At 42.5% G+C, this 14,109-nt stretch overlaps 1 protein-coding gene across 1 annotated transcript; it reads left to right on the top strand.

The window, feature by feature from the left end:
• Positions 1-3,485: 3,485 nt before the first annotated feature.
• Positions 3,486-12,434, top strand: LYSET (lysosomal enzyme trafficking factor). The gene is made up of 2 exons (XM_083739081.1): positions 3,486-3,789; positions 11,559-12,434. The coding sequence occupies exons 1-2, from the start codon at positions 3,620-3,622 to the stop codon at positions 11,968-11,970; spliced, it is 582 nt and encodes a 193-aa protein (XP_083595207.1). The 5' UTR covers positions 3,486-3,619; the 3' UTR covers positions 11,971-12,434.
• Positions 12,435-14,109: the final 1,675 nt, after the last annotated feature.

Raw genomic sequence — 14,109 nt, 5'->3', positions numbered from 1 at the left:
GTGCAGAGCACTCAGAGCCAAGCGCCGGCACCGGGGAAGCGTCGCACCCGCCTCCCAGCTGGCTGGCCATTTTGTCACCCCCTCCATTGATGACACCCAGGGCGGCCTACCCCACAGGCTAACCCCTCCAAGGTAATTAAAGGTAAAGGGACACCTGACCATTAGGTCCAGTCGTGGCCGAATCTGGGGTTGCGGGACTCATCTCGCTTTATTGGCCGAGGGAGCCTGCGTACAGCTTCCGGGTCATGTGGCCAGCATGACTAAGCTGCTTCTGGCGAACCAGAGCAGCGCACAGAAACGCTGTTTACCTTCCCGCCTGAGTGGTACCTATTTATCTACTTGCACTTTGATGTGCTTTCGAACTGCTAGGTTGGCAGAAGCTGGGACCGAGCAACGGGAACTCACCCTGTTGCGGGGATTCGAACCGCCGACCTTCTGATCAGCAAGCCCTAGGCTCTGTGGTTTAACTCACAGCACCACCTGCATCCCTCCAAGGTAATTAGACTGATTTAATTAGCACCATCTTGGCCTAATTAGCCCTTAACACATGCTAATTTCAGAGGGTTTAAAACGGTCTAATACACAGGTCTGGCATCCCGTTTTAACACACAAGCTCTAATTAAATCCTAACGTTTACTAAACCCAGGCATTAAGCGCCCGCAAACCTATAACAATAAGAAGAAATGCGTGACTTATTGGAAAATAAAACTCCAAGGTGGCTTTCACCATTGGAAGCTAAAGCCCGGAAAAGACTCAATATGGAGGCCAAATGGCCGAAGTATTGGGAAATATTAGAAAAAGATGGAGATAATTGGAAATTGCAGAGTCAGGAGAAAATGAAAGACAAAGTGCGAGACTGGTTACATTATGCTCAGATTAAAGAAGTTTTTAAACTTGACAAAAAGTTAGGATTCCAGGTGGAAAAATCAAAGTTAGAAACGGAATTGTTAGAGCCTAATACTAAAGTACTTTCAAAAATGTATAACTTGCTGCTGAAGTGGAATACACAAGATGAAACGGTTAAATCGGCTATGATAAAGTGGGCACAGGACATTGGATATAACATTATGTTTGAAGACTGGGAGAGGTTGTGGACTACTGGGTTGAAGTTTACTGCATGTAATGCTTTGAAAGAAAACGTTATGAAAATGATATATAGATGGTATTTGACCCCAGTCAAACTTGCAAAAATATACCACTTGTCTGATAACAAATGTTGGAAGTGTAAGGAAATTGAAGGAACATTCTTTCACCTCTGGTGGACCTGCCCTAGAGTGAAGGCTTTCTGGGAAATGATATATAATGAGTTGAAAAAGGTATTTAAGTATACCTTCCCTAAGAAACCAGAGGCCTTTCTTTTGGGTATTGTCGGCCAGAGTGTGTCAAAGAAGGATCGAACATTTTTTATGTATGCAACAACAGCAGCACGGATACTTGTCGCTAGGCATTGGAAGACACAAGATCTACCCACACTGGAAGAGTGGCAGATGCAACTGATAGACTACATGGAACTGGCTGAGATGACCGGCAGAATCCGAGACCTGGGAGAGGAGACGGTGGAAGAAGATTGGAAGAAATTTAAGATTTATTTACAAAAATATTGCAAATTGTATGAATGTTAAGAAGGATGCTAGAGTATAAACAACTTGGCACCATTGAGTTTAAGGAAGTGAATTAGGAAGATAAGATAAATTTAAGAAATGATAAAAATTTGGGAATATGTTGGTTATATCTAAACCTGTTAAGATTTGAATAAAACGATAGTCAAATTTAGAGGTATAACATTGGAAAATTAGTTATGATGATTAAAAGTAAGGGGATAAATTTGCTGAATAAAATTATAACCAGGAACGCAGGAGCGGGAGATGTGAGGGAGTCCAAAGAAGTGAAAAGATCTATGTTAAAGAGATGTGATATTGTATTGTTTTATTGGCATTGTGATTAAAACAAAAAAATGTTAATAAAAATATTTATAAATAAAAAAAATAATAAGAAGAAATGCGTTTCTTATGTACTTGGGGGGGAGGAAGCAAAAACAAGGAACTAGATCCACTCTCTTTGGGTGGGTGGTAGGGTATCATATGAGATAAGATAATTCAAATTTAAGCCTGTGGCTGCAATGAAAGACCCAAGAGCACACTCTACCTCTTCCTTTGCTGCTTGCCTTCAACACTTTTAAAATTTGGCACCTTTTTCTGTTGCCATGCCACCTGACAGCAGTTGACAGACAGGTGGGAGTGATTGGGCTAAGCCGCATTGTGCGCATTGTGCGTCAAATGGGGAAGCCTGCAGGTGTAGTTAGGCTGACATAATGAGGTCTGTAAGCTTAATTAGGCTGGAAGTTCCCCTGCAGTGGGAAATTGCCAAGGAGTTTTGGTTGCTTATGTATTTCATAAAATTTAATGCACAGCTTGATTTTCTTTTCTTTTTTTAAAACCACCTCAAACACTGCACAAAAAAATAAAACAATAAAATTGTGTGTGATGTTGCAGTCCTTTGGTTGGTAATTTTTCAAGCCAGTTGCTCAAATTGTGATATATGAGCTGGGCTGGGCTTGCTTGGTATGTGGTTCAGGTGCTGAGTTTTGGGTCAAGTGTTGCTTGCTGTTTTTGCATTGTAAGAGTAAGTGTTGCTGAATCAGGATTTTTTAAAAAAAATCTATTCATGGTGCCGAGCACATGTTGTTGCAAGCAGGCAAACTTTTGTTGTTGTATTTTTATTAAAGATTTTCTTGATTTACATAAGTTATGTGTAATGTCTCTCTCTTGCATTTTTTCTTTGTGGCCTGATCGTAACTTGGCAGCTTGGCGCTGTTGTGAACCAGCTGGGTAGGTATTTAAAACTGAAAGCTTTCGAATCGTCTCCCACCCTCCTATTCACTATTGTATAAAAACCGAAGCTACTTTTTCTTCTACATTATGGGATGGGGTGGTAGAGAGTGACTTAAGCCCGTGGTTACTCATCTTGCTCAGGAACGCGTATGTGTATGTATGTGTGCTTGGATAAAGAGCGAGTCTGCCTCAATGAAGCACTAACGACACTTTTCTTCTCTCAAACTGATGCATTACAGTGAAATGAGGCTACGGCTGCTTTCCCTTCCAGCCTTCCGCTCCTACTCCGCAAATGGCAGCATTCAAACAGAACCCGGAAATGGAGCTCTGCATTACTAACTCTTTACCCCTTTTCCATTACTGGGATGGGAGAATGGGGTGGGGGGACTTAAGACATTTTACGGTCCTGCTCTTTGCCTGCAGCAGCCTTAATTGCTATGGGAGGGGGGAATGCTAAGAACAAAACAAAAATACAAATTATTTCCCCTCACCCCACTCTTTCCAGACTTTCCCCTTGGGTGGTTGACAAAAGGGCGGGGACGGGGGGGACCCCGAGGGGGCATCTTCAAAGCGCCTAGATTTGTTTTCCATTGCCTCCCAGCAGCTGCCGCCTCTGCAATACGAAGCAAACACACCTGAGGGGGGAGGGGGGCAAGGGTGCCGAAAACATCCCGGAAGACACGGTGCGCAGACCAAAGGAGCCGCGCCCCTTTGGCGGCGCCTCCGCAGCCCGTAAAAGCGGGAATCGTCGGCTAAGGCAATTCGACCCTCCTCACGTGACTGCAGCCATGTCGCGCGGCACCGGAAGCAGAGCTCGGAGGAGGCGGGCCCTGGAAGGGCGGCGGAAGGGGTGGGCTCTGAGAGCGGCTCGACAGGAGAGGCGGCGGGGTGAGGAGGGTCGGGCCGCCCGCGCTCTCTCCTCCTGGCTGTTCGTTCCCGTGTTTTCCGGCGGAGGAAGGTAAGGGCGAGGGAGGCTGAGGCGGGGAGCGCCGGAGAGGGGCCCGGGCTCTAGGCTGCTGTTCTGTCCCTCCCCAGCGCGCTTTGCACCGGCTCAGGGACACGCTCGCAGCCGCTGGCGGGGCAGCTCGGTCCGTAGAGCGTGAGGCTCCGAACCTCAGGCTCGCGAGTTCGAGCCCCACGTCGGGCAAAAGAGCATTGCCAGGAGGTTGAGCTAGATGACCCCGGGGGTCCCCTTCCTATCCCACGATTCTGTGTTCAGCCTGACGAGGAAGACGGAGCGCAGCCCTGTCTCGAATTCAGTCTGAGAGCAGGGGCGTAGCCAAGGGGGCACATTCCTCCCCCGTGTACAAAAATCAATACAAATCTGAGGTTCTGTTCCCCTCCCTCCACAACAAAAGCCTGCCCCCACTTCCTAATAAAAATCCCATTCCTGAGAGAGAAAGAGGCCACTTTGCTTACATTTGCTTTGAAGCTCCCTACTGGAAGCTCTTTACCCCCATTGCAAATTGGGGGGGGGGCGAGGACGACGACACTTGCACACCCTCCCTCTGTTTAGAAGCAGTTTTGCTTGAGTAATTATATTCCCATCCTGACTTTCTCCCATAGGAGCCCAGGGTAGTGAACGCACGAGCAGCTAAACAATAAAAACATCCAAAAGGTTGCATTGTACGGGCCCAGAGGCACTCTTATTTATATCTCAGTCCATATCCGTGCTGGGTTTTAGGTCAGATTTAAGTTTTAAGGAGTTATGGGGAAGAGGAAGGGAGCCCTTGGGAAAGGTTTAGAAAGAAGTATGGGGATGAGGTACTGTCAGCCTTTTGAGGAAGGCAAAATTGGGAGAAGTAACTCTCTAGGGTTGGGGGAGGAATAGTGCTGTGCAGACCGTTCCTCCTCTTAATGCTTGGGTTGCATTGTGTTTGTGGTTAGCGATTTTAAAATTTTTAAAAAACCTATTGTAATTCGGGTATTGAATGAGTGATACCCATGAGCTTTCTATGCAGTAGAAATGGGTGTGGGATATGAATAATTTTAGGCAGTTAGGTTACACTGAGGAAAGTGAGGGGCGATTACTATCTCACTTTAGGAAGTGGAATCATTTGCTTGGGTTAAACTGAAAAAACTTTGACAGACTTGAGAAGCTGTCTGACAGATAAGATAAAGATGCTACTATATCAAATATAGCTCTAGTTCTTTAGATAAGTATTCGTCTTCTTCAGTGAGCATTCATATGGAAAGGCTGCTTCAAAATAGGTAGGTTGAAGAATGTGGCTGCTATGGCACTATTACAGAATGCAGTTGCTGTTGACCTGATGGGCAGAGGGGGCACATAATATGGTAAAGTGGTATGTTTTATTGTTCTAGTGTCAGTGGGCAAGGTGAAAATCAAACTTTTTAGCATAGACGGCTCAGTCTCTTACTTTTGCCTGTTACGTGAGGCTTTAAGCTTTATTGAAAGAATGCAGGTGCACGTGTAATAAAAGTAAAGGACCACCAAGGACCCATAACTGATTCTATCATGAATAGATGGTATTGGTTAGGGTAGTGTCAGCTGCAGAACAACGAAAGTAAAACCAGGATAATTAAGAATGTCATGATGTTTCTTCTTGCCTTTCTTTTCTGCATTCTAAAATTCCTTTGACGTCTGGTGTTGATGATACCAGTGTTATAACTTGAACAATACTCTCATTAGTCCACTTTTGGAGACAAAATGATTTGTAGGTGAACCCAATTGGGGCAGGAGTTTGTTAAAAAGGTGAGCATCCCAATGGTATTGCCCAGGGACAAACTGCTCAAGGGACAGATATCCTGTAAAGTCCCTGCAGTGCTGGCCTAACATGTTTGCTTTGTGTTGTGCTGGTGAAATGAGTAGTGTGCTGCCTCCTAAGCATTTGCTTTCCATTGGAAACAGCTAGAGTTGTAAGATTATGCTATGTATTTATGATACTGTAAATGTGCCAGTAGTTGCAGGGCTGACACTGACCCTTTCCCCCAGTACAGAAGTGGGGAGAAGACAATTTTCCATTTGTGGACAGCTGGCCAATTTTCAGTCAACTTCCTGCTGCTCATGGTTGTTAGGGTTCTTGGGTCTGATCCAACAAAGTACTTACAATCTTAAGGATGAGTGCATAGTTCAGATCACTTAATAGATTTGTCACACCTTAACTGATGAGTGATCCTGAGTATGTACTCTAAAACACTTCAGTGGAACACAGCTGAATGGATAGGTCTCAGCCATAGGTGTCCTTATGTATTTTTTAGAACTCATCTGTTACTTTTGCAACTGTTCTGTAACTGTTTTGTTACCTTTTGTACATTATCTTGGGACATGCATGGAAAGAGATTAATAATAACAATACTAGCAAGACAAAGTTTCTAGTAGAGAAAGAAAAGTGTACCATGCAAGGACTGAATCCTGCTCAGTTCAGCTCTAGTCAGTGTGGCTAAGTTGAGTTTCCAAATTCGGCTGCTGCAGTATACCATTTCCACACTGTGATAAACAAGTTGCCACAGGTCGCACTAAATAGCATCATGCACATAAATGAATTTCTCATTGTGACCTATCTGAAATGCTGCCTTTTAAATGTGTTTCTCATTCCTATAGCAACCTTTGCAACTGAAAGATGTATGCCTAGAATTGCTATGCAGATAAAACTGGCATGACCTGCACTGCAACTTATCAGAGTGCCTGAGTTCCCAGTATATTTCTTTAATTAGTTGTGCTTCAGAATTGCCCTTGAAACATTTTTTGCAAAATTGTAAATGGTCTTTGCAGCTATGCAAGCATACCGGTAACTGAAAGAGGCTGATGGGCAGGTTTCATAATGTGTTGTGTCCTGGGGTGGTGACTGTAGAGCAAGGATGGCCAAAGTGAACTTTCACTGGATCATCTTGTGTTAACAGTGTCCACTTTGGTAATGAGATCCTTTCGCAGCAGCTTGTTGTAGGTCTAAATAAATAGACATATGGGAAGATAGGAATTGAGCTGTTAGTCATGCTAAGATTAATCTTGCCCAACATTCCATTTCCAAAAGTTGCTGGCTAGATGTCTTTGGGAGCTCAAAACAAGGGGTGGTGGTGGATTTGCTGTCTTGGTCACCCCCCCGCCAATTTCATTTAGCATTCATATACTGCCTCTGTCTATAGTGGCGTCACAGCTATTGTTGCTAATAGCTGTTGATAGATCTGCCCTCCCAAGAAATCCAGAACTAAAACAATTAAAACATATCTTCCAAAATGCTACCAGGCCTGCTTTGATTATTGCCCATACACTATCTTTAACTCTTTAAAAAGGAAGAGTTCAAAAACATTTAGTTGCAAAAAGCTGGCTGCATATTCGTGGCTCCAAGTTCATTGTGGTCATGGTTTGAAAAACAAGGTTCTAAAAAGACTTTTGGTTTTGACATTTACAAAAATCTGGCAGGGAATTCTCAAATATGTGAATTGACTTCATACTGTAGGCAACAGGCAACCTTTAGCGTGTTGGTAGTTGCTCAATCTGTTGCTTATTCCTAAAGATTTGGGGATGGCCAAATGAGGGGAAGTGATTGAGGGGAAGGTTGGTTCTACATATTATTTTTCTGACTAAAATGTGCTTGTAGATCTCATGATCAGGCAGCAGTGAATGATAATGACAGTCACATGATTATTAGCTGGCAGTTGTATGTCACTTTTGTGGTAAGAGGGGATAAGTGGTGTAGATTATTGGTAAAACAAGTTCTGCAGCTTACAATTGTTAAAAGATAATTCTTTATTTCAAGTACAGATAAGTTGAAAAACTCTGTTACTTAATGTTCTCTACTTTCCTGAGTGGTCATAACTGTATAACTCTGCCCCTGGACTTTAGTTTCCCTTTGATAAGATGGAGCACTGAAGATCTATGGGGCCTTTGTGATATGCACATTTACAAATACAGTGGTACCTCAGTTTACGAACTTAATCCGTTCTGGAGTTAAACTGAAACCATTCTTAAACCGAGACGCACTTTCCCTAATGAGGCCTCCCACCGCCAGTGCCCTTCCACTGTTTGGATTGCATTCTTAGACTGAGGTAAAGTTTGCAAACCGGGACACTACTTCAGGTTTTGCAGAGTTCGTAAACTGAATCGTTCGTAAACAGGACTGGCAACAAAGCTGCTAATCTTGTTTCAGGATTGCCATTATACTGAAGAGCAAGAAGTGAGCTGCACTACAGAGTTTACAGTACAGTGGTACCTCGGATTACATACGCTTCAGGTTACAGACTCTGCTAACCCAGAAATAGTACCTCGGGTTAAGAACTTTGCTTCAGATTGAGAACAGAAATTATGCTCCGGCGGCGCGGCGGCAGCAGGAGGCCCCATTAGCTAAAGTGCTGCTTCAGGTTAAGAACAGTTTCAGGTTAAGAACGGACCTCCGGAACGAATTAAGTACTTAACCTGAGGTAGCACTGTAGTTTCATTTTGGATTTACAGTAGTTTCATTTTGGATGGAGACTTAGGGAGTTTTTGTTATTCATGTTAGTTGACAAATATTATCGTTTTGCTATTCTTGTTTTAATCAACAAGTTATTTTATGATGTATTAAATATTTCCCCCTTATAATGTGTTTGACAGGTAGGGAGTTAAGTTCTAATAATTTTCTGTGGTGTGTGTGTGTTAATATTTTTGTGTCCCCAGCTACATTATGGAATGTCTTGCCTGCTCTGGAGGTTCAGCCAGCCCCCCCTTTTGTCCCCTTCCATTAGTCGAATACCTTTGTATACCTGCAGGTTTTTTGCTGCATTTCCTTGGATGTGGTTCTGTGTTGTGGACTGTTATCTTCCATGTTTGTGTTTTCTAATTGTGTTTTATTATGATCATGGTTTCACTTCATGTAAACCGCTTTGAGAAAGGTGTTGGCCTCAAAGGCATAGAAGTTTTAAGTGTAATAAAAATTCAGCAGACTGGATGCCAAGTGTGCTTCAGTTTTAGCAAAGCTCATGGCTCTTTCTGGGTGGTATTCATAGAATAGAATAGAATCATAGAGTTGGAAGAGACCACAAGGGCCATCGAGTCCAACCCCCTGCCAAGCAGGAAACACCATCAGAGCACTCCTATAGAATCATAGAATAGAATCATAGAGTTGGAAGAGACCACAAGGGGTCTTCAACTAAGTTTTACCCCAGGTAGATGCACTGGAATTAATGAACACCACTAAGTTGGGTCATTTGATTTCAGTGAGTAAAAATAAGTTGAATACCACCACATGTCCAAATTGGGACTTTACACAAATAGTTTCCCTGCTTCTCAGACAGGCGTGTCATTCCCCCCTCGCGCCCAAGAAAGGTCAGAAGAAACGTCCAGTCATCAAACAACTGATCATAATGGATGGTTTCCCCTTCCTCTTTCCTTCTCTGCCTCCTCAACCAGTGACTATTTCAAGCACATGTTACAGTGGGCATTTTGCTTTTCTTGTCTGATGCAGTCCAGTTCTTTGTGTCTAGGTCAGAAGATGAAATTAAATGAGATAACCTTGCACAAGGGATATCTTCTAGCTACAATAAATCCTGCTTTTGTTGCAGGCTTAGGGACCAGCCAGGATGTCTTCCTCTTTCAGTCAAAAATGAGAAAGGAAAAGTTGCAACTTGTTCTTCTTGGGGAAGGGAGGTAATTGGTAGACTGTTCTTATCACAGGCATCAAACTTCATTGGTCTGACATTTTTGCAGAACTTGGAAGTCTAGTGTGGTATTTTGAGAATCAGAAAGCAAGAGGACGCACACAGCAGAATGGAGAACAGTTTTAAACTTCCTTCTTAACAGTACTGTACTTAGCCAAGAAAACAGATTTTTCTGGGTAACAACCAGCCTAAAACCATTAAGGTTCAAAGCACTAACGCAGTAGTCTGTTTCTTCTACATGCGAGCAGCCACAATATGGGATCAGGCACATGGGCGTGGAAGACTGGTGAGAACCACATGCTACAAAGATAGAGTTGCTGTGGTTTTTTTGATTGCAATGATTCAATGAAGTGATGAAAGATTTGCCCTGAGGGGCTCCATGGAGCCATGTTGGCTGGATAGGAACAAGTATTGCCCTGAATTTAAAAAACTGTTGATGAAGTTGTTAGTGTATTAATGCCAGCAGGGCCAGTGGTGAGGGATGGCAGGAATTGTAGTCCAAAAACAACTGGAGATCATCTTCATTCACTTGTAAGCATGTCCATCAGTGTCAGGGAAGCTTTTGCAGCCCAAGGACCACATTTCCTTCTGGGCAACCTTTCAAGGGCCACATGCCAGTGGTGGGCAAAGCCAAAAGTAAAAGTGAGCAGAGCAAAAAAATGTAAATCTTAACTCTTGAGTGGTAAGCCAGTTTCTTTGTCCTTGCACACACGCCCCTCCTCTATCCAGAGAAACAAGAAGCAGTAGGAAGACACATTCCAACCATGCCAAACACTTGAGGAGGGTGTGGCTTAGGAATACAGAGGGTATATGTGACCCAGGGAGACTTCCAGGGGCCAGATAATAAGGCCCTAAGAGGCATGTGGTTCCCCATCCCTGATGTACATGGATTTTTTTTTTTGGGGGGGGTGCATGCTCTTGACTGCAGATGTTTACTGAAAGCCATGTAAGCCCGTTTTAAATCTCATACGTGATATTTATACAACTTTGAGATTTATGCAACTCTCATAAAGTGACAGTTAAGGAATACAGCTGCTGTGTCTATGGTACTCTTCAAAAGGGAGCACACACTCTCGTACATGCTATTATCCTCCCTGCTCCATCAGAACAAGATGCATAAGTTTAGGCTCCAAGTTCCCAGAGGTGTGAAGGCTCAGAGGAAAAATGGGGGGAAATGGGAGTGGGGTGGGGGCATGGCTTTCCTCCTTGGTTTTCACATCTCTCCTAGTTCCTCCCCACTTGTGTTAATTGTCTGGGCCGGGCTGTCTGCAGTCGGTTCCAGGTTCAGTTCCAGCATTTCTAGGTAGGGCTTGGAGAAGTTTCTTCCTGAAATCCTGGAGAACCACTGCTGGCCAATGCCAACAGTGCTTCATATTTTTGCATGCCACCCCAATCTGAGTGGTGCAAGATTCCATCGTTTTCAGGCACTTACCTGGGGTTTGTGTTTCCTTTCAGAAATGAGGCACAGTGGAGACTGTGTTGTCTTTATGATATGTGGTCTATGTACACGTATACACAGCCTGAGCCTACAATGGAGGTGTACGCAGCATCAGCACCCCAGGAGGGTCTTTCTTCTCCCATAGCTGCAGCCCTGGTTTTGAACAGAAGCCAACCATTGCTCTGCCTCTCTGGCTTTCCAGCTTGCTGCTTTGCTTCTCTGCCACATTACCCTCCCTAACCTCTCTCCTCTAAACCCTGGCTTTATCTATTGAGGGAGGGGGGCCACCACCCACTTACCATCTCGCACACCCAGCCCCCTTGATTAAACTGGAATGTTGGGGAATAATGTAGCCTAACATGGTGGGATAAAAACCTGATTAATAAGTAAAATTAAATTGGCTGCACTGTAGAATAAATATTTGAAGATTGCAGCTTACATCCACTTCGGATCAGTCTTCAAAACCAACCATCTCATCATCTCTTTCACTTCTGCTGAAAATTTAACACCCTGTCTTTAGCATTTTGCACATTACATTTCCTACTGACAACTACTGGGAGATTTTTTTTTGGGGGGGGGGAGCAGAAACAGCATTTGCCCAGTAACACTTCAGCTACACTTAGAAAATCGTATCCTGTAACATGACAAGCTGATATTTCTTTAAGTGCTTTGATTATCTTTTTCCTTTTTTTAAGGTTCAGAGCATGGAGAATGATGAACTTCCGTCAGAGGATGGGATGGATTGGTGTGGGATTATACTTAATAGCAAGTGCGGCAGCATTTTACTATGTCTTTGAAATCAATGAGACTTACAACAGACTAGCACTGGAGCACATCCAGCAACCTCCTGAAAAACTGAGAGAAGAAACCACCTGGATGCACTCCTTAAAAACACGGCTGCTGTCCGTACCCTTTTGGCTGTGGACTATTATCTTCTTGATCCCTTATTTACAAATGTTCCTGTTCCTTTATTCCTGTACAAGAGCTGATCCCAAAACGGTGGGCTACTGTATTATTCCGATTTGCCTGGCTGTCGTTTGCAATCGTCACCAAACATTTGCGAAGGCCTCCAACCAAATTAGCAGATTGCAACTGATTGACACTTAAACCCATCTGCGTGTCCTGATGAACACTTTTAGATAACCTGAAGGATCTTGGCTGCATCAATTGAACATACAAATGGAATGTGAAATTCTTTTTCTCCACGTTAACTACTGAATAGAGCATCAGCCTATTTTTTGAATAAGTTGACTTTGAGTATAGTTGCATTCTATTTGGTGGAATAACTGAGCTTTCTTTGAGACTCGAGGATGACATTCTTCATATTTGCCTTATAATGCAGAATTTCTACACTCCTGAAGTTTTTGTGGAGAAAACCTATTTGAAACCTTATTTCACTGTGCACCCCTCCCCCTTTTATCTTCAAGCTTCCCTCAGGAGGAGGATCAGTGAAAACAGACTTTTCCTTTGTTATAATGTGTAAAGTTTGGAATGATCATAAACTCGCATTTAAGATATTGTGCTTTTTCCTTAAATAATGTTGCACTCAATAAAACAGGGCTTCGTTCACACACATGACTAAAAGAAAATGTTCATTTATTGTTTTTTTGACTTCCAGTTCAGTGTAAGTTGTTGGCCAGTTCTTCAGAAACTAATTTTCCATATATGGGAACAAAAATGCAACATGTGCTATATGTCAAATATGAAGGCTGTGTGTGAGAGGGGAAAGAGACAGAGCCGCTCTCAGTTTTGCTTTATAATGCATGTGAACTGACAATTAGTTGCTGTTCATGTGTTAGGAAATTATGGCACTCACTGCATTTTCCTCCCAGCAGCGCTCAGCAATTAAACATAGTAATTCAATGTTCATTCTATTATGTACATTGCTCTATCCAATAAAACAGCCATCAAACATTAAAACCAACATCCAAACCACAGTAATAAACCCAGAATCCAACACCAATTTACCAAGTAGAAAATTCTCAGTATTTGCTTATACAGAAAGTAGATTTATAATGTAAATGTTTCAGCAAGAGCCGTTTTATCTCCATTATTTGCTCAATGTGAGTATAGATATCTGCATGATCTAAGTCTCTCTCCCCCCCCTTTTAGTAAAGTACTTCAGATATACCAGTTGTCCTTCTAATTGCATGGCATCTGAGGGGAAATGCAGTTAACTGCAACTGAGATGATGTACTTTAGCATCCTCCTGTGGCCTGGTTTCTATCAAACCAGAGGAGGTTATTCATTTCATTTGGTATAAATATGAGTATGTTACTAGCAACAAGTCCCAAGAGATGTTAGCCCTGCTAAGTCTAAGCACTTTATTTGCTTGACTAATTTAATGACTGCCATAAAAGTGTTCTACTCTCTCTGCATGGCATGCTCCTTGCTACAAAATCACTAGTAATGGCAAAAAAGCAGTGGGGAAAAAATCCTTTGCCTTTTTTAATTTCATGACTTCTCACAGATTAGTAGAAAGACATTTGCAACCTCCCTGGCTACTTGCCCATTTTATATATATATATATATATATATATATATATATATATATATATATATATATTTGCTTTCGTAGATTTTCACGGGTACAGGAATGCAGGTTTTGGTGTCCGAGGACACCAAAACCTGCATATATATATATATATATATATATATGCGCGCAGTTCACTAGTAAAATCTTGTTTTTGGCTGTCCAGGTAGATCAAATTCTTCTGTCTACAGCTGAACAGGGAAATATTGGATGACTGTATATCTCTGTTGCATCCATTGTGGCTGCTTGGATCAATTGTGTACCTAAAGTTCAGTGTAGCTAGGTAGCCATTCAAGTAAGCAAGAATGAAGGGTTTTGAATTTGTAGACCTAGTCAGGCACATTCCCCATTTCTGTCCAACTCAATATTTCCACCACATTTTCTACAATTTTAGGGAAAAATTAGGTTAGTATATAGAGTTTATATTCAGTGCAACTCATTGCACAGTCAGAAATGTATGGCATTTTCTGGCTGGTATTTATTAGAGTGATATGTGACGCTAAGGATTTTCAAGGAAAAAAGTGTTTTCTAAATTGGATTTCATGTGGACCTGATTTGGATATAACGGGAACAATGTTTTCATTTCTGTGGACTTTGCCCTTTAATATTGCTGCTTCATACATTTCACATGAAATCAGCTCCTCTGAATAGTAGAGCAGTTAGAAAATTAAGCCTGCAGTCACTATAAGTGTGCTTGTAAAAATTGTTCCATT

Source organism: Podarcis gaigeae (assembly GCF_964106915.1).
Source record: "Podarcis gaigeae genome assembly, chromosome: 1".
NCBI lineage: Eukaryota > Metazoa > Chordata > Lepidosauria > Squamata > Lacertidae > Podarcis > Podarcis gaigeae.
This window is presented reverse-complemented; position numbering and strand designations above follow the sequence as displayed.